This window comes from Rhizophagus irregularis, chromosome 13 (genome assembly GCF_026210795.1).
Source record: "Rhizophagus irregularis chromosome 13, complete sequence".
NCBI lineage: Eukaryota > Fungi > Glomeromycota > Glomeromycetes > Glomerales > Glomeraceae > Rhizophagus > Rhizophagus irregularis.
The window spans coordinates 2,819,946-2,839,349 of record NC_089441.1 but is presented as its reverse complement, the minus strand read 5'-3'; the positions used below and the strand labels follow the sequence as shown (position 1 = coordinate 2,839,349).

Genomic DNA, 19,404 nt, shown 5'->3' with positions numbered 1-19,404 from the left:
TATAAAATTTTTTTATCTTAAACAAAAAAAAGTTTGGTTTCCATTCAAAAAAAGTAATTTATACGAAATTTATCAATCATCATTTTTTTTTTTAACGTGAATATATTTGTAATACATATGGGCTGATTTATGGAATTAAGTTTTTATATTCAAAAAACTAACTTTATTAAGCAAATGCAAATATAAGTTGAAAATGATGGATTCACACCAGCTGACATAAATAAAATTGATTTAATTATATTATTTTTTGATTTTTTTTAATAATATCATTAAAATTAAAAAATTTAAATATAATTGTCATGACAAAATATTGAATAACTTAACGTGTATATGTGCTAGATGAATGAATTTATATTCATTAGAAAGAGGTAACCAAGAGCTATCCATAAACCAAATATCACATTAATTGAATCACAAGTTGCTGAATAATTACGTTCAATATATTTATTTTTAACTTTTGACTTTGATCATTAATATCTTCACATCTAGTAATTCGATCTGAATGATCTTTTTTCGTTCAGGTAGAGTAGGTTCTGAGCTTTCATATGAATATAAATATATGTGTTTAGCATGCATGTACACCAAGATATTAACGATTTTGTTAATTGAATAAAACTCCGACACAAAAATTTTTAAAATTATAATTCTTACCAAAAGATGATCTTTACAGGTATTATTGAGCTCTTTTTACTTTACTTAACAAGGTTTTATTTGCTATTTCTGTTTTAAATTGAATAAATTAATAAAATCAATTTTAAAAAGTAATTAACAAGTAGAATAAAATCAGTATAGTAAAAACAAAAAAAACATCTCAAAAACTCTAAATCATAACTCACATTTTTATTTTGTATATATTTTTACTAAAAAAAAGAAGGAACTAAGGTTAAAAATAAATGAAAAAAGATTTTTCTTATTAATATAAATTATTAATATTTGTTTTCTTACTTACTGATTAAAAAAAACCTGCTATATATTCCTATAAACTTTTCTAAGTCACCTAACAAAAATCTGATTGAAAAGTGATTGAAAAGTGATTGAAAAAGAAAGTAGTTGCCATTGTTATTTTTGAATAAACATTAAAAATTTTTTATTTATTTTTTGATAGATTTAGATCATCTGATTATGTAACACATATAATTTAAGCTTGTGAAACATAATTCTTATTAAAATGTTATGAAAATCTTAATTTTGGCATATAAAAATAAATTTTTTGCAAACACATTTATTGTGAATAGAAAAATCTATAATCATGCTATATGGTTCATATGATAACCCTTAATACCACCACTAAAGTTAAAAATAATTGAAGTTAAAGATAATATTAAATGAGATTAAATGAAATTAGAAATAAAAATATATAAGATTAGAATGAATCAAAAAATCATAATAAAACCAAATCAAACATAAGTAAAAATGAAATCTTATAAAGAAAATAAAAAATCCCAACCAAAGGAAAAGAAGTCCATAAGAAATCCAAAAAGAAACTCAAAGAAAAAATTAAAAAAAACTCAAAGAAGAAATATGAAAGAAATCTAAAGAAAAATAAATAAAAAATCCAAAGTAAAGATCCAAGAAAAAACCCAAAAGAAACTTAATGAAACCCAAAAAGAAATCCAAAGAAAAAACCTGAAAAAAAAAATCCAAAAGAAATACAATGAAATCCAAAAATAAATACAAAGAAGAAGTCCAAAAAAAAAACCTGGCCAAAAAGAAACTAGACTTCTGAAATTCTGAAAAACTTGAAATTTACTATTTATTACATTTACTAGAATGCTAAAGTTAAAAAATCTACAAAAAGAAAATGGGTAATTAAGGAACAATAGCAAATAAAAAAATAAACAAATATTATAAAAAAAAGCTTACCTTCAAAAGTCTAAGAAGAAAGAAAAGACTTTAAAGAGTATTAAAAGACATTAAAAGATATTAAAAGACATTAAAATGTTAAAGGTTATCAAAAATGGTAAAAGATATTAAAGAACATTAAAAAATAGGTTATTCATTATCTGATAAATAAATAACTGATAAACAAAAAAATAATCAGGTGATATCATTTACAAATTATAATAGGTAGTTATAATTATACTTATATTATACTTAAAATATATTTAAAATACTCTCAAAATATATTTTTAATATACTTGTATTTTATCCAAATACTTAAATTATACTTAAAATATATTTAAATTAAAGTTTAAGTATGATATAAATGTATTTTTTTAAGTATAATTTAAAATTTTCACTGGTGGTAATTTCACCGGTCATGTGATCATGTGATTACTTATGTTACACAACATAACATGCATATATTTATCATCTATCTATCTATCTTCTTCTATATATTAAAAAACACTGCAATCACGTGGGCGTTATGTTTAGATTAACCATATAAATAAGTTATTTGAATTGTGTAACCCTACTCCTATTCGTCGCCAATGTTACACAAGACCAAAAAAGGAATTTTATTTCTTGCGAAAAACTGAAATTTTGAGTTATACAGGATTCCATAAAAGGAAATTGTCGGTTACACAAATTTCCAAAAAAGGAAATTTTGTCTTCTGTTACTTTTCAGAGAAATTAAAAAAATTGTGTTGCTCAAATTTCCAAAAAAGGAAATTCTTTGCAGATCTTTTAATTCTGGCCGGAATTACATATTAACTGTTGTCGTAGACAACAAGTGAACACTAGTATTTATGAAATTTGTTTTTGCTTTGCTTGCTTTGCTTTTCTTTTGATATTTTACGTGTTTTTAATACTTTTGTTACACTATTAAACCCATAGGAGTATATTTCAATTTCATAAAGTTAGATATAATATTTATGAAAAAAAAAACATATTTAAATATTTGTTTTTCTGTTTACCAACTTCAAAGCGTAATTTCAACACTTTAGTCAAATGAAATCAGCTTTCTTTATTAAGTGAAAGTTGTTCAGCGAGGTTGAAACTAGTTGTATATCAAATTTCATGAGTGTAAGTTTAATACTTGTGGAAAAAATCACGTTTTTCATAATGGTACTAACTTTTGAATTTTTTTTCCGTTTGTGAACTTCAGAGCGTAATTTCACCACTTTAGTCAAATGAAATCGTCTTTCTTCATTAATTGAAAGTTGTTCAGCGAGGTCGAAACTAGTTGTATATAAAATTTCATGGATGTAAGTATAATACTTGTGGAAAAAATCACATTTTTCATAACAGTACTAACTTTTGAATTTTTTTTCCGTTTGTGAACTTCAGAGCGTAATTTCACCACTTTAGTCAAATGAAATCGTTTTTCTTTATTAAGTGAAAGTTGTTCAGCGTGGTCGAAACTAGTTGTATATAAAATTTCATGGATGTAAGTGTAATACTTGTGAAGAAAATCGCATTTTCATAATGATACTAACTTTCAAATTTTTCTTTTTATTTGTTAATTTCAGAGTGTAATTTCACCACTTTGGTCAAATAAAATTATTGTTCAGCAAGATTAAAACTAGTTGTGTATCAAATTTCATGGGTGTAAATGTAATACTTTTGGAAAAAATTGCATTTCTCATAATAGTATTAACTTTCAAATTTTTTTTTTCTGTCTATTAAATTTAAAGTGTAATTTCCTTACTTTGGTCAAATAAATTAAGTTTTTTTATTAAGTAAAACATGTTCAATATAGTGTTTGGAATCATGTAACAGTTATTCGAATAACTCGAGTATATTCGAGTATTCGAATAAGCATAGTGGTTATTTGAGTATTCATTTAGCCAGATATAGTATAGTTAAAATTCTAATTTGTCATTAAATCCTTAAATTTAACTGAGTTAAAATCATAATTCAGGCTAAAAATTATGTAAATCATTACTATAAAAGGAAATTTAACTTATTCGAATATTATTCGAATACACTTTATAAATTTAAATGAATACTAGAGTATATTCAAATATATTCGATTCCAAACACTAGTTCAATATTTAAAAAAACTACTTACATTTAATTTTTTTTCTCGGTAAAAATTTGCAAAAAAATTTTTTATAATTCTGGCTAAATCATAATTTTTGCCAACATTAATAACGGTGAAAATCACCACTGGCGAGATTTAGCAATAATCTATTTTAAATACGAAAATTATAAATCGCACCACTGGTGTCGAAAACACCACACCACGTGATCACGTGATTATTTGATTATATTATGACATCATGAAATAAAACGTGTCAGTATTTTATTTGTTTATCAGATAATTTTATCCGTTTCTCCGCCCTTCTATTGGATATTTTATTTCCCTTTTCCACTTAATAATGTCTAACAAACTTAATAAACTTAACGAACTTGACGAAACTGAAATTCTGGAAGACCTTTTAACTGATAATGAACAGTCTTTTGATGAATTTTTTGGTGAAAATGAAGTTGAAAATTAAGAAAAATTGTATCAAGTGGCACCGGAAATGGCTTTTACAGATTGGAAAAAACTTGACAAGTAAGTAACTAAACGTAGCATATTATACTGGCTAATTTCACAAAAAATGCAAAAATAAACAGTCAAAAACATTGTTTTTGTACACTAGCGATATAATTGAACTAAATTTATTGTTAGAAAACTACAATAGTTACAGTTCAAATTTCTTATACTTCACATTTTCAAATATAAAGTGCAAATTTCAGTCGTATTGTAATAGACTAACATTTTTTATCATTTTGTCTTGGGTAGGCGATAAAGCATGGATTAGCGAGGTTTTGCTTTTACAATTACTCATAGCGATGGGGGATAAACATGACAGTTTCCCTAGACGCCGTACTTATGCATGTACAAAGGGTCGAGCATATGTACCACAAAAAGAAGCACATATCAATGAAGAACGTGATAGAGGACATCATTCGGGTGATTGCAAATTTTATATTAATGCTTACCGCAGAAAAAGAGATAATCTTGTTTATATCACGAAAATCAATGGTGAATATAATCATCCGCTTGTGGAAAATATCAACATAGTTGCATCCCACTATCGTAAGCTTACTCCTGAGATGCATGACGATGTAAAACTTCTTGCAACTTGTGGTGTTCGTGCTGACGCAATTATAGAAGTTTTGCAAGTTAAATATCCGGACAAGTTCATCTATTCTCGAAACATTTATAATATGGTTCAAACCATCTGAAACCAAAATAATACAAGTAGTGATGCAGGTTCAATGTACCTTGAACTTATGAAACAACAACAAGAAAATCCAATTTTTCATGTGAACGTGTGTTTTGAAGGTCAAGATAATCATCTCACAAGACTTTGTTGGATGAGTCCTAGTCAACTACAACTGTAGAGTTGTTTTCATGATGTAGTTTTACTTGACACGACAGCAAAAACAAATCGTTATTCCATGATACTGTGTGTTGTTATTCTGATAGATAATCACAATCGTTCCCGCCTTGTAGCAACTGCTTTTGTTTCAGACGAAACAAAAGAAACTTTTTCATGGTTATTTTCAAGTATTTCTAAGGCAACAAATGGATTGATACCAAAATTACTTTACACAGATGCTGACCCAGCGATGGTTACAGCAGCAAGCAGTACTTGGACAACAACAAAGCATCATTTTTGCCTGTTCCATATCCGAAAAAATTTGGAAAAACATTTTCTTGGTAAATATGGTGGAGAGAAATGGAAAGAATTTTTTACAGCTTTCTGTCGTACACGTAATAGCCATGTTGAGTTTATTTTTGAAGAAAAGTGGGCTGCATTATTACAAAAGTATGATGATGCCGCTAATTATTTGCAACGTCATCTTTATAAGTGTAGAGAAGCTTGGGCATTATATTTTACACATTGTGCATTTAATGCAGGGGTGCAGAGTACACAACGTGTTGAATCGTATAATGGTATAATTAAGAATAACATTAATGGATCATCATCTCTTATAGAACTTGAACGTACTATTGAAAGGCTACTCATAAAAGAAAGCCGATATGCACAACTCAACAATACAATTGGAAAACTTCCTGTATCCCGAGAAGAGGATTATCATGATTATTACTATAAAAAAATTGATATATATTGCCAACGCTATTTAACGCCAGCTCTTCTTAAACTTCAGCGACATGAAATGAATCGCAGTATGCATTATCGATGCTGCATTACTAATTTGGAGAATGAACTTGAAAAGCAGGTATTAACTATTTTTTATTTTTTATCCTGCTCGTTCCTTACTATAACCTTTTATTTTATAAATTTACATGTACTTTAGTTTACTGCTGAAATACCAAATGGAATTTTCTCAGAAGAAATGTTTGATGCATGTGTAATTGAACTCAAACAGCTAATCGCAGATCTTGACATGAAATGAATTACTGAACTTTGGCGCATTTCTTCAATAGACAGGAAAAGTGAACACTTTATTATATTGTATGACAATGCTGCACACTTGTGTACATGTTTAACACTAATCAATCGTGGTCTTGTATGTCGTCACTTCTTTGCATTAATGTTATTATCCCCAAATGCTAAATTTCATATTGGTCTTATATCACAACGCTGGTATGCAGATTATACTTGTGTCCGAAATTATTTTAGTATTACAGAAATACGTAATTACGTAATTCTGTAATTATTAAGTAATTCATTAGAAAAACTCCGTATTCCGTAATTAATTTCAGACTCCGTAATTAATTTCGTATTACGAAAATATTTGGCCAGAATTAGCTTAATTTTGGCCGATTTATATATAAAAACTTTAATAAATAATAACTCGGCACCCAGTGATCCGTTTTGGATGATCTTACTACCATTTGATTCGTCTCGATAAGGCGATTCTAATGGTAGTAAGATCATTTAAATCCAATCACTAGATCGCGCTCCGATACCAATAACTTTTAAATATTTATAGCATAATAGTTCCGTTAATTTCAATGCTAGAAAGATGATCTTACCGCCATTAGAATCGTCTCGTCATGACGAATCGAATGGTGGTAAATTCATTCAAATCTAATCACTAGATCGTGCTCCGACACCAAAATTCATTAAATATTTATAGTAAATTAACTCCATCAATATCGGTGCTATAGAAATGAAACACATATCATTAGATTCGCCTCGATGAGACGAATCGAATGGTAGTAAGATCATCGAAATCTGATCACTAGATCTCGAGATATTCGCAATTTCGCACTATTATACAAATTTCGGAATTTCAGAATACGTAATTAATTACGATTTCATAATTTCAGATTTCGGATTTGCCAATTGAATTTCGGAAACAACTATAATGCAGATGCATTAATTATGGAAGGAAATTCAGCTTTTTTAAATGAACCAGCTCTTTCAGTATGTTCAAATGATAAATTTGACACAATTGAATATATTATACAAATGGATTTCTTACATCTAGAAAGTATTCGTGGTAGTTATGTTTTTACAGAAGAAGTTCGTCAAGAAATGACACATAAATAACAATGGGGAAAAGGATTTGGTATAATGAAGAAAACATTAAACTTGGCAATTGCAGCTGGTAGAATAGATGAACTTTATGAAATACATGCAAGATTTGCCAAAGAGATTGAGGATGAAATTTCAGAACAAGTTATAAATGGAGGTAATTGCAACGATTTTGCTAATACCATTAGTAATCCAATTCACATCAGGAAAAAAAAACGAAAACCCAAAGATTCAAATCAAACAAATACTACAAATAAGGGCAAAAAAAGAGTGATATCCAAAAATTTTAATCAAAATAAACAGGATGATAGTGATAGAGAAAATCAAGAAAAAGTTCATAAACGAATTTGTATAGTATTAAGGGACAAGTCAAATGAAAATAATACAGATCCTGGATTAGATGATGGTATGGAAGAAAATAGCAGAAGCAATGTAAGAAAATGCCGTGTTTGTAATCAAAAAGGTCATAATTCAATTAAAGTCTTTGTCGAATAAAAAAGATGAAGAATGTGTTGCATAGTTTTTTTGAATAAAATATGATTTGAATGATTCATAAAATTTATTTTATTAAATAATTTATAAATAATTTACAATGCATAATTTAGTTTCGCACAATTTTACAATTATTATAAAATGTATTATAAAAAAAAATGTGGTGCTAAACACCTGCGGTGTTGGGCACCAGTGGTGTGATTTAGTAATGTCGTTTAAATATATTAAAAATATATTATCACTTTGTTTGTAGACCTTGGCAGGCAAATTTGCCTGCCAGCAAAATTATGAGCCATCCAATAATCATAGAAAACTGAAATACAGCTCATTAAAATCATCTTATCAAGACGAATCCAATGGCGGTAAGCATATGCCTTTAGGTGTGATAAATCAGTTGCAAATTGGAAAAAGATTAACAGATCAGCATAATTATATACTTTATATTTTTCCAATTTGTAACAGATTTATTGCACTTAGAAATACATAGTTACTACCATTAGATTTGTCATGATGAGACGATTCCAATGAACTGTATTTCATCCTCCTATGATCACTAGATGGCTCATAATTTTGCTTAGAAATTTAGCAGGCAAATTTACCTACTTATTTGAAACTTATTTGTCTGTAAAATTTCTAAGCAAAAATTCTAGTCATAAAAATGTAGAATACAGCTCATTAGAATTGTCTCATCATGACGAATCTAATGGTAGTAACCACGTATTTCTAGGTATGATAAATCTGTCATAAATTGAAAAAATATAAAGCATATAATTATGCTGATCTGCTAATCTTTTCCCAATTTGCAACTGATCTACCACACCTAAAGGCATGTGTTTACCACCATTGGATTCGTTTTGGTGAGACGATTCTAATAAGATATATTTCATTTTTCTATGATTGCTAAATGGCTCATGATTTTGCTGGCAGGCAAATTTGCCTGCCAAGGTCTACAAACGAAGGGATAAGTATTTTGCAATTTTTAAATTAAGTATATTTTAAATATATTTTAAATATATTTTAAGTATAATACTTTTTATAGGGTACTAGTAAGCGTATGAATTCTTCTGTTTATAGCTGGTTAGTCCTTGATTATTACACTATGCTTGCAGGATTCTATAACTTGATTAAATGAAATTGCTTAACATCAGTTTTAGCTGAGTATATGTGAAAAGATCTATCTAGTTGTTTAATATCAATTGCTTTGCATAAAAAATGTTTTTTTTTTTGGTTAATCATGATGTAGTGAATCCTGTAATCACCTTATAAAGAAAGAAAGGTGTTTATATTAAAATAGAAAGTTTTAAACATTTTTCTTCTACAAGTAAAATGTATCACTTTGACGATGTATATGTGGGGTGCTTTTTAATATGACGAATGGTTTAGTAGTTAATAATATTAGATTGTAGTTTAAGATTATATTTACTTATGTATTTTGCTTTAATTTTTATTTAATAAACTACTAAATGCATTGCAGTTAAAAAAAAAAAAATGAATCAGAAAGTAATAGTGAATCAGAACTATTATTATTATTATATATATCTTTTGCAATTTTATTAGAATTATAATTATAATCTTTTAAATAGCTAGAATCAGATTAAACACTAGCTATAAAATATATTTTTGAACGAAAAAAATAAGGAGTGTTTTTCAATTACTTTATGTGCAAATGCTGATAGGTCGCATAAATTGGATTCTTTAATAATTGAAAAATTTGCAAAGCTACAATATTTTAAAAATGTTAATCTTAACAATTTACCAACAATGTATCAGACAATAATAAAACTTGAATAACTATTATTCTTTTTCAAGAGTGGCTTAAAGAGTTATCAGGTATGGAAATCAATGTATTTTGCTATTTTTTGATAATTGTACAAGTTATAAACTAAAAGGTTTAGTTCTTTCACATATTGAAGTTTACTTTTTACCTTCAAATATAACTTCAAAGATTTAACTAATGGATGCTAGAATTATCATATTTTTTAAGAAACATTACCATTATTTTCCTATTCAGTAAGTTATAAATTTTATTTTATTTTATTTATTTCATTAAATTTAACATTATGATTTTAGCTGAATATTAGTTGAAGCAAGTTCAAACTAGTAAATATGTACAAGATTTAAAGATGAGTATTTTGCAAGCAATTCAATATATTATTCAAGGTTGGAATAATGTTACAGCTGAAACTATTTATAATTGCTGGCAGTATACAAAGATTCTTTCTATTGATACTAATGTTAACCCAAATTTTCCTTTGGATGATTACAAAATGTCTAATGAGTTTACCAATACTCTTAAAACTCTTAATTTTTCTGATATGATGGAATTGGAAGAGTTTTTCAATATTCCTGAAGAGAATAAATTCTTGATAATGATGAAATTATTACAGAAATTGAAAAAAAAGCCAAATGAGAAAAATATTAATGATGATTTAAATGAAATTGATAATAGTATTGAAGAAGAAGTTATTAATTTTAGTGTTACATCAAAAAGCTTGAAAAAAGTGCATACACAGCAAGAATATGCATATGAACATTTAAATTGGTGAATACGATTGAAAAATTTATCAGGAAGAAAGAGAGAAATTCAACTACTATAAATCAATATTTTAATTAATAATTATAATTTTGGTATAACTAATTTTAGTATAATGATCTTAATAATAATAGTTTTGAACATAATAAAATAAACAATAATATAATAAATAATAATAAAGTATAATTTTTTTATATATCACATGAAATTTTATAAAATTATATAAGTGCACACCCTCTATAAGTGCACGTTCATGTCTGGTCCTAAGGGGGGTGCACTTAGAGAGGGTTGACTGTAGTTATAGTGCAAGATAATATTTTTCGTGTGAAACAATGAGCAAAGATGATAATAATATCTTTCGTGTAAAATAAGTGATGATATTTTTCTTTTGGGTGTGTAACTTTGCGAAATATTATTCTATATACGCGAAAATAATAGTTCCTTTTATGTGGAACGAGAAAGACTTTTTTTGTCTTGTAGAGTAGATTATTTCACGTGACATACTATACTTTTTGGTTGACTAGCTTGGTTCTATTTAAGAAATCGGCTTATCCGGCTTAAGAATAAACTGCATCATTGGAGTATACGTCCATGTGCGAGTATAACTATTGCACCGCTAAAGGAAACACGGGAAAGTTTTAAGCATTCTATATTAGAAGACGGCCTTAACGGACCTAGGCTGCCTCAAAGAAGACAACTAACCCCTTAATAATTGTAATTCCTGATTGGTTATTAATATTCGTTCGAACTAAAAAAAAGTCAAAAAAAATAAGTTAGTCAACAAAATTTAATTCAAATGTCATGACTTGATCGCACTTTGAAAAATTTATTATAAATTTATGTATTTATTGCCATTGTTATAAATTATAAATGTAAATAATTTTATAATTTTTACAAATTGATTTTTTTTTGTTTATTGTTTCTTTTGTCCGGGTAATTGATTGTAAATTTTTCTCGGCTCTTATTATTTATAAAATTACTTATAATAGGTCCAAATTTTCAAATAAACAAGAGAGAGAATTTTTTTTTTACGAACCTTAAATTATATTATGAAAATCAGTATCTTGCCTAGTATATAGGTCTAATCGTTTATACGAACAATCCTCTCGTCTAATAGTTCATATGTATATATATATAAGATTATTGTTGTTTTCTTGCAAATATGTAGTATATTGTGAATGTAGTAATTTCAATAATGAAAATTTATCTCTTATCTTCTTTGATTTAGGAATTAAAAAACATAAAATATAAAAAGAACTATTTGAATATATTTTCATCTGCCGCGCCAAAATGCTATATAAATCTAAATCGTAAAATTTAATTTCTTTCTCTCCTTTTTTTTGACATTTTCCCTCTCTTTTGTAAAAGGTTATCAACAAAAGAAAAAAAAATTTTACTCTTCGCGAGAAACGTTTTCATCATCACTGGTTGAGTATGGTTTAACGTCATCGTTACTTCCACGACGACTATCTCCAACCCTATTTTGACTTCGACTGCTCCTTCTCTTCCGGCTGCTAGATCTAGAGGCCAAAGCTTTACTAACAGCTACACCATCATCATCATAATCATCATTATCGATTACTTTTTCGGGGTCCGAAGAATTGCTACGACTCATGGGTCTTGGCGTGGTTGAACGTCCTCTTCGCGGGGTTAAAGGGTCACCTAGTTGAGATGGATCATTTGACTTATTGAAGTGACCATTAGTGATGTTAAGATGATTATTATTACCGTTACTATCATTACCATTTGTGAGACTGGATGGTGCGCTTAAAGATGTTTCATTACGTTGACTTCGCCGAGATGGATTAAAATGATTACATTTTTTACAATAATATTGAACATCTTCAAAATCTGCGGGATGAGCTAATCCATTCCACGTAAAACAGGTTTGACAAATTAATGCATACTTTTGTTCATCATCACCAACAATCACATCCACTAACTTATCATACCACCGCCTTTGAAGAGGTGTAATTGAATTTGGACTATTTGGATCGTAAGAATTAGGACGTGGTGCGTTACCACCAATGTTAAGTTCTATATTGTTACTTCTTGAATCTCCATTAATACTATTAATTTCTGGTACTTGAGGATTGGGAACATTTCGTTGACGAAGACTAGGATTAATAGATTGTACGGGACGTACAGGTACATTTTGTTGATTTATTTGCCCTTTAGACGAATCATAACGATCCAGTAAAGTTTTAGTTGTATAATATCCGGTTTTCTTTTTAAGCTCTTCTACTTTTAACTTTTGTTTAGCTCTTAGGTGTTCGAGTTGTGATATTTCAGTTGTTTCTTTTCGTTTATACCATAAGGCCAAAAATCTATACCCAATTACTATGAAAAAAGGACCAGTAAAGACTGGTGCAATTTTCATAAAATCCCACCCTTCTTCTTCAATAGACATATAAACAAAGTACCAATAACCTGCCACATATGCAACGTAGGCCAACATAGAATACACGATCCAAATTATCAACGCACTACGCTCACGAATTCTTATCTCACGTAAGCGAACCTCAGCTCGACCAATATCATCGTCGAGTTCTGAAAGAATTTTTTCATAATTATCATCACTTTGCGACCGAAAACGTGAAAGTATTACACCCATTCTAGAATAAAAAAAAATAAATGAAACGGATTGTCGAAAATGTAAGAATAAAGATATATGTATAAAAAAATAATAATAAATAGCAATAAACCTTTATAAACTTGCAACAAAGGTTAATTGAAGTGTAAGAAATGAGAGATCATTTATTTAACTAAAGGTATGAAAAAAAAGGTAATAGCGCCCTTTCGTTTATATATAATGAACGAGCTGAGAAAATTCCAGATATGGCAACATAAACACCCTTAATGACAGGTGATTATTTATGACCGAGCTAACCTTGTTGGTTATAGATTTGCAGAGCGGAGGAAACACAAATGAAGAAATATGTGTCGATAAACCTCCTTTAGAGTTTAGACACGTAGACGAAATCAAATTATGCAGAAATTATATCACAATTCATAACCCAAATTTGATGATAATTTAATAGTTAATACAGTATATAGAAAAAAGCGCCAAAATAGTCACAACTTCTACTGTAATCATGTTATTTTTATAATTTTTAATAAATTATTACAGTTAACTTCGTATTAAAATAATTGACTAAAATTTAATACCTAAAAACGATAAAATTTATTAATATTTTTCGAAAAGAAAAAAAATTAATAATGAATTAATAAATATCTCAGAAGTTATTTCATATCTTGCAGGAATACAGAAGAGATCTGAAAATTCATAAAAATCAGAATGAACTAAACAAATCTCCCATCGCGATTAGCCAGTAAGCTTCATCAATTTATCAAAGAGAACCTTCGATGGAAAAAATGTCACTCTGATGGTTGTACGCAATGTGATTCCCAATCATCGAATGGATGTAACTATAGTTCATCATATCAAATAGACAATTCAAAGAAAATTATCTACTTACATTGCTATCGACGGATAATTATAAAAATGATGGAATTAGTTAAAATACAATTAAACCGTGATCAAAATAGTGAGGAACTTTCATCTTTATGCATCCTATTGGCAATAAAAATGAATTAGTGATAATAATTAAAAATAAGAGAAACCAAAGGTAATCATTACAATCAGGAATCAAGAAAAATATAATCATAAAGGTAAATTCATCTGAAACACGGATTTTGATTTAAAAACATCATCTCGAATTAATCAAAAAAACTTTTTTTTTTAAATATGTACCTATATGAAAGCGAATTTAATACGATGTTCCTGAATAAATAAATGTACTATTAGTTATGCTGACACTTTCAAAGATAATTATTACGAATGAATTTCAACATCAGACTTGAGTTTGGTAATTGTTACTTCACGATATATCAGAAGCAGAACTGTATAATTATGAATATCATCATAAGGATCAAAAATATGTGAAAAAAATTATTTCGAATAAATACCTTTATAAAGACAATTTTCTTGAAAACCTAAAAAATTCAATATATTAAAATATTAAATTACAGTTTAAAAGATTGTATTTGTTCAAAATATTTGTTATTATTCAGATGGTAGTGCATGTTTACTTGTCTCTTGGCTCATTAAAATCACCTGAAACTATATGGACTCATATCATCATATAAAATTTGGGTATCAAATAAAAAATAATCAATATATACCTCGACTTTTAAAAAAAAAAAATTGCTTTTCAAAAAAATGGAGACCGATCAAAGATATCTAATTTTTACTGCGGATACTAATAAAGTCACTGATCTGTACGATGTCAATAATACTTTTATTGACACACTTCTTTTTTATTAGTTAATTCACAATGGCGTTGAATTGGGCTATGGTCGCTTCTGATGGGAAAAGTCCGGTACCTCTTCCTGGAGAGAAGATTCTTTTAGAGTAAGCCATATAATTCGCTTTGAAATCAAATATGATTTACAACTCATACATATATTTAAACTATAGACAGGACAAAGTTTCCCTTATCTTGGACATGGGAAGGTATACACTTGTTTATTTATTTTATTTGTTTTTAATTTTCCTTTAAGAAAAAACTTATTCTATTATGTATTTTTACTTAATATGCTAGTGGTTACCCAGGTAATGCAGAGACTCTTAAAGCCGACGGAGGCATATATTTAACAAACCAACGCGTATGTATATTTCCAAAAGTATAGTTTAGATTCGCTTTAAGTTGAATTTCAGAGTATTTAAAGTTATCATTCTCTAGGTAATATTTATTTCACAACCATCCTTGGAACACTTTAAATCTTTGAGTATACCTCTTTTAAATTTAAAAGAAGGAAAGCTTCAACAACCTTGGTTTGGGGCAAATTATTATCAAGCTGTTGTAACTCCGGTATGTATTTCGCGATTGAAAAATTTTTTCTATTTTGATATTTGTTTAAATAAAACTTTATATTGGATAATATTAGGTTCTGAATGGAGGATTACCAGCTCCAGGACAATTAAAAGTTACCTTCAAAGAAGGAGGTATAAATTATTATTCGATCCTTTACATTTAATAAAATAATTATTAATATAGTACTTATATATCAATATCAATTATATAGGCGGATTTGAATTCAGCACAGTTTATAAAAACTTAATGTTGAGATTATTTGGTAGGGTTTATATTTAAAATGATATTTTATTAACAATCCATAATGCATATCAAGTAATATCTTCAATAATAATAGAGAACGAGGGAACCGCTCCTGTAGAACATACTGAACCGTTGCCAATGTATACACCGCGTCAAGACAATTCTTCATCAGCACAAATATCAACGTCATCTTGCAGTAATGTTGTATCATCAGGAGCTCCTCTCAATAGCCTTGAGCCATCTGTTGACGCTACAACTTCTCGTAACATTTCTACTTCCACCGAAGCTAGACAACCACCAGTAGCTCCAGATGAGCTGCCACCTGCCTACGATGAGGTTGTAACGAGATAAGTTATGATATTAGAAGTTCGGGATTTAGCGAAAACTAATACTAAATAAAATAGTTCATTATATAATAATAGGTTACCAATTTTGATAGATTAATTTAGTTTATCATTATCAGAATATTTCGTGTGATTTATTACTTTATGAAATAATTGTATTTTATTTATTTTATTTAAGTTAATTTATAATGCTTTAAAAAAATAATTTATTGGTCAGTCTATTAGGATAGTGATTTTGTTAATGGCTAAATATTTGCAATCATGTAGGCTATAACAGATAATATTTTCATCAAAACATCACCTAATTATATTTTCAGCATGATCTTGTCTGACTGTCTGACACAATAACTATTATATAAAAGTTATTGTATCATTAAATAAAAAAACGCATATTAGAAATTAGAAAGATTTGTTACAGGCAAATACTATCATTATAAATTTTATTCAACCTTTCTACAAAGTCACCAATGCTTTATTTGATGATAATTTTTTGAAGAATAATAATAAAAAATCTATTAAGAAGATAAATCTTAAACTGTCGTCGATAAAGTAGACGAAAATAGAAAACTAAAATGCATGCAATGCTTTTGGAGGAATATAATATTTAACAAGTCTATATAAAGGGAAACATTACTTTAGAATAAAAATTTTATGATAAGCAAATTACAAACTGGTAAAATGGTATTAATGGTATTGCATATGTACAAACTTTGCAAATGAAAAAAAAGGAGAGACATCTTGTTCATTTATCCCCTTAAAATCCAAAAATCATGTATATGGTTAAATTTTTTTTTTTTTAAAATAAACATATTGTATTTATATTTATATTTTGACAAGTTCATTAATTATCTGCTAAATGGCTCGGAAATACATTCGCAATTGGAGTAGCAGGTGAAGGTGGACTCGGATTTCCAATTAATTTATCTTCCTCTATTTTCTTTTTGTTACAATGCTTTGGAAAGTAAACGACATCGGGCGAAGATGTAAATTTCGAGTTTTCTCCATGTACCATAATTAGTGGAGCTGACGGAATTCTATTTGGTGATTCTTTGAAAGTAAGAGAGAGTTTACGAACAAGTTTGCTATTATTCGAACTATTGTGACCATTTACGTTACGTCTATCCTGCAAACATGAGTGTGAAGCAGGTTTACGAAGAATTGGTTGTCCTATTCCAAGTCTTTCAACTAAACTTGAAGGAGTCTCTGGGCGAGAAAATGATTGTTTTTGTGAAATAGTTGTACTAGCAACACTACTTTGTCCATTATGAAATGAATCAATTGAACTCCTAGAGTCTAAAGATGGAGTATCTATGCTGAGAGAATCCAAAGATGGACGTCTAGAAGATAAAGTTGATTCAGATGTCGAACCACCTGAAGAATAAAAGCTGCTATTCCTGGAATAAAACGAATTCAATGAACCATAACTTCCTTGTCTTCTATGTATTCCCATACCGTTAAAAAGTTCTAATCTATCTAGAACAATATCAACAATATTTCGTCCACCCAAACGTTTTTCAAGTATCGTAATCCAATCCTGCATTTCACTTTCACTATCGGCGAATGCAAGAAATAAAGTTGCTTTTTTTATGGAAATTGTTTCTCGATAGCTTATGTTAGAATTAATCGAATCAGATTCACGTATAACCTTTTCGATACGTATACAATATTGTGATTTTTTTGTGGCGGACGAATCTTGGCATATTGAGTTAAATAATGAAAGATTTATCACTCCTGAAGGTTCTGTGTCGTTCTGAAAATTTAAATAATTTAAGTATTTTAGGTATAGATGTAAACTTCACCAAGCCACCCGAAATTACACAAACCTGTTGTCGATAATAATATAAATAACTTCCTCTTAAATCAAACCATCGACGCTTCCAAGTTTTTCTTAGAGAGTTTCCTCCAAGCTTTGTCAACCATCCAGACTTTTGTCCCTCGTTTGTAAATTGCATAATTTTAATGAAAAAATTTTAGGAGTGATATAATGGATATTATAAGGGATGATGCGATTGTCCAGCAAATGCTTCAAAGTAATGTCAGGAAGGCAAAAATGTTGAAATCTAGTTTTATATACAAGAGATAAGAGATACAAAATTTCTCTCAAATACTATTCGATGTTTCTATATTTTACACTTTTATAACGATAAGCTATAAAAAGTTGTTAAACGGTTGAAAAAGATTTAAAATTTTTTTTACTCGAAGTTTGATAGAGGGGTTGATGCATATTTATATAAATTAGAGGCGAGAAATTACACAATAGTTATTATTTCTAAATTTAAACCTGAAATTGTGTTACTGTATCAAGTACCAAATTACCTTGTGCATCAAGCTACCATACAAAGAAAAATAAATTACCTGTCTCGATGCAATCCATATGCACAACAGATCTTTTACAAGGTAAAATTGTATCGTACCACTTTACTTTCTCGCGTGTACTGAACATTTTATTTTATAGTTTGCAAATATCCGATACTCGAATTTATTATTTTATAATAAGCTTATTATTCAAATAATCTTTTTTTTTTTTTGAATTTATGTAGCAAGAGAAAGTGCGAACTATGATTAGAAAATCACGAAAGAACACGCAATATTTGTATTACGGCAAAATCGAATTCAATGATGAATATTCTAAAAATAAATAATTATGTCATTTAAATCTAAACAATGTTGGCCTGACTGAATACTAAAGTACAGGATTTAAATTGTCTAACGGATGTTTTACTATATTTAGAAAAAAATAATTTCATAAGTTTTTGTTAGCTAACTACTTTAATGTATGACAACATAAATTCTGAAAAGCTGAGGGGAATTATCAAAATACTGTAACTGTATAAATATAAATTTAATTTTGAATTGATTATATAAATGGCGTAATATTTAATTAAATTGGCACGTCCTAAATGGCACGTCCTAAATGTGTGACTGGTTACGCCGAACATATTGTTTAAGTATGTAAATAAAATTGCAGAGCAGGCAAAATTACATCCCTCTATATAATTTTAAGGTTTTTGAACATAAGTTTTTTTATTTTTGTAGAAAACTGTCTGTGACACATTTGTCAATCATTTCCAAAAAAAGTAAAATTTATTATCGGCATAATCTGTCACACATTTAGGATATGCATAAAATTCATACAACTTACAGGAGGTGACAAATAGGCATTCAAATTTTTTGATTGGCTTATGTTGTACATATTTATCAGAAGACAAAAAAAAGGAAAAGAAAAAAAAGAAAAAAAGAAAAAGTCTAAGATACAGTTTGTAAGTTATCTATTTAAATATTAAAATAAATTTAAACTAACTATAGAATAGAATATTATTATTTTATTTTACAATAAAAAAATTCAAAAAATAATATTTTTATTAAATTTAATAAGCAAATATATTATTTAAAATCTTTAATAAAAATTGAAAAAAAATGCTAATTACTAAATAAATATTTAATTATTTTAATAAAATTAATATCTAAAGGGCGTGTCAGAAATCAGCTGATTTCTCTCAATTAGTAGCCTTAACCCTGATTGAAAT

At 28.0% G+C, this 19,404-nt stretch overlaps 4 protein-coding genes across 4 annotated transcripts; 2 read left to right on the top strand and 2 right to left on the bottom strand.

The window, feature by feature from the left end:
- Positions 1–7,427: 7,427 nt before the first annotated feature.
- OCT59_005192 (uncharacterized protein) lies at positions 7,428–7,883 on the top strand (the record flags this gene model as incomplete). Its single annotated transcript, XM_025311318.2, has 1 exon — positions 7,428–7,883. The coding sequence occupies one exon, from the start codon at positions 7,428–7,430 to the stop codon at positions 7,881–7,883; it is 456 nt and encodes a 151-aa protein (XP_025173021.2).
- A 3,699-nt stretch (positions 7,884–11,582) lies between these two features.
- OCT59_005191 (uncharacterized protein) lies at positions 11,583–13,227 on the bottom strand. Its single transcript, XM_066138213.1, has 3 exons — positions 13,119–13,227; positions 12,157–13,028; positions 11,583–12,075 (listed from the first exon to the last, which is right to left on the bottom strand). The coding sequence occupies exons 2-3, from the start codon at positions 13,025–13,027 to the stop codon at positions 11,807–11,809; spliced, it is 1,140 nt and encodes a 379-aa protein (XP_065997379.1). The 5' UTR covers position 13,028; positions 13,119–13,227; the 3' UTR covers positions 11,583–11,806.
- A 1,485-nt stretch (positions 13,228–14,712) lies between these two features.
- On the top strand, positions 14,713–16,280 carry OCT59_005190 (uncharacterized protein). The gene is made up of 7 exons (XM_025319765.2): positions 14,713–14,827; positions 14,894–14,929; positions 15,018–15,081; positions 15,159–15,287; positions 15,364–15,421; positions 15,502–15,552; positions 15,628–16,280. Exons 1-7 carry the CDS (start codon positions 14,751–14,753, stop codon positions 15,882–15,884), a joined length of 672 nt encoding a protein of 223 aa, XP_025173024.1. The 5' UTR covers positions 14,713–14,750; the 3' UTR covers positions 15,885–16,280.
- Positions 16,281–16,314: 34 nt separating this feature from the next.
- On the bottom strand, positions 16,315–17,829 carry OCT59_005189 (uncharacterized protein; the record flags this gene model as incomplete). The annotated part of the gene is made up of 2 exons (XM_025327087.2): positions 16,315–17,627; positions 17,701–17,829. The coding sequence occupies 2 exons, from the start codon at positions 17,827–17,829 to the stop codon at positions 16,719–16,721; spliced, it is 1,038 nt and encodes a 345-aa protein (XP_025173025.1). The 3' UTR covers positions 16,315–16,718.
- Positions 17,830–19,404: the final 1,575 nt, after the last annotated feature.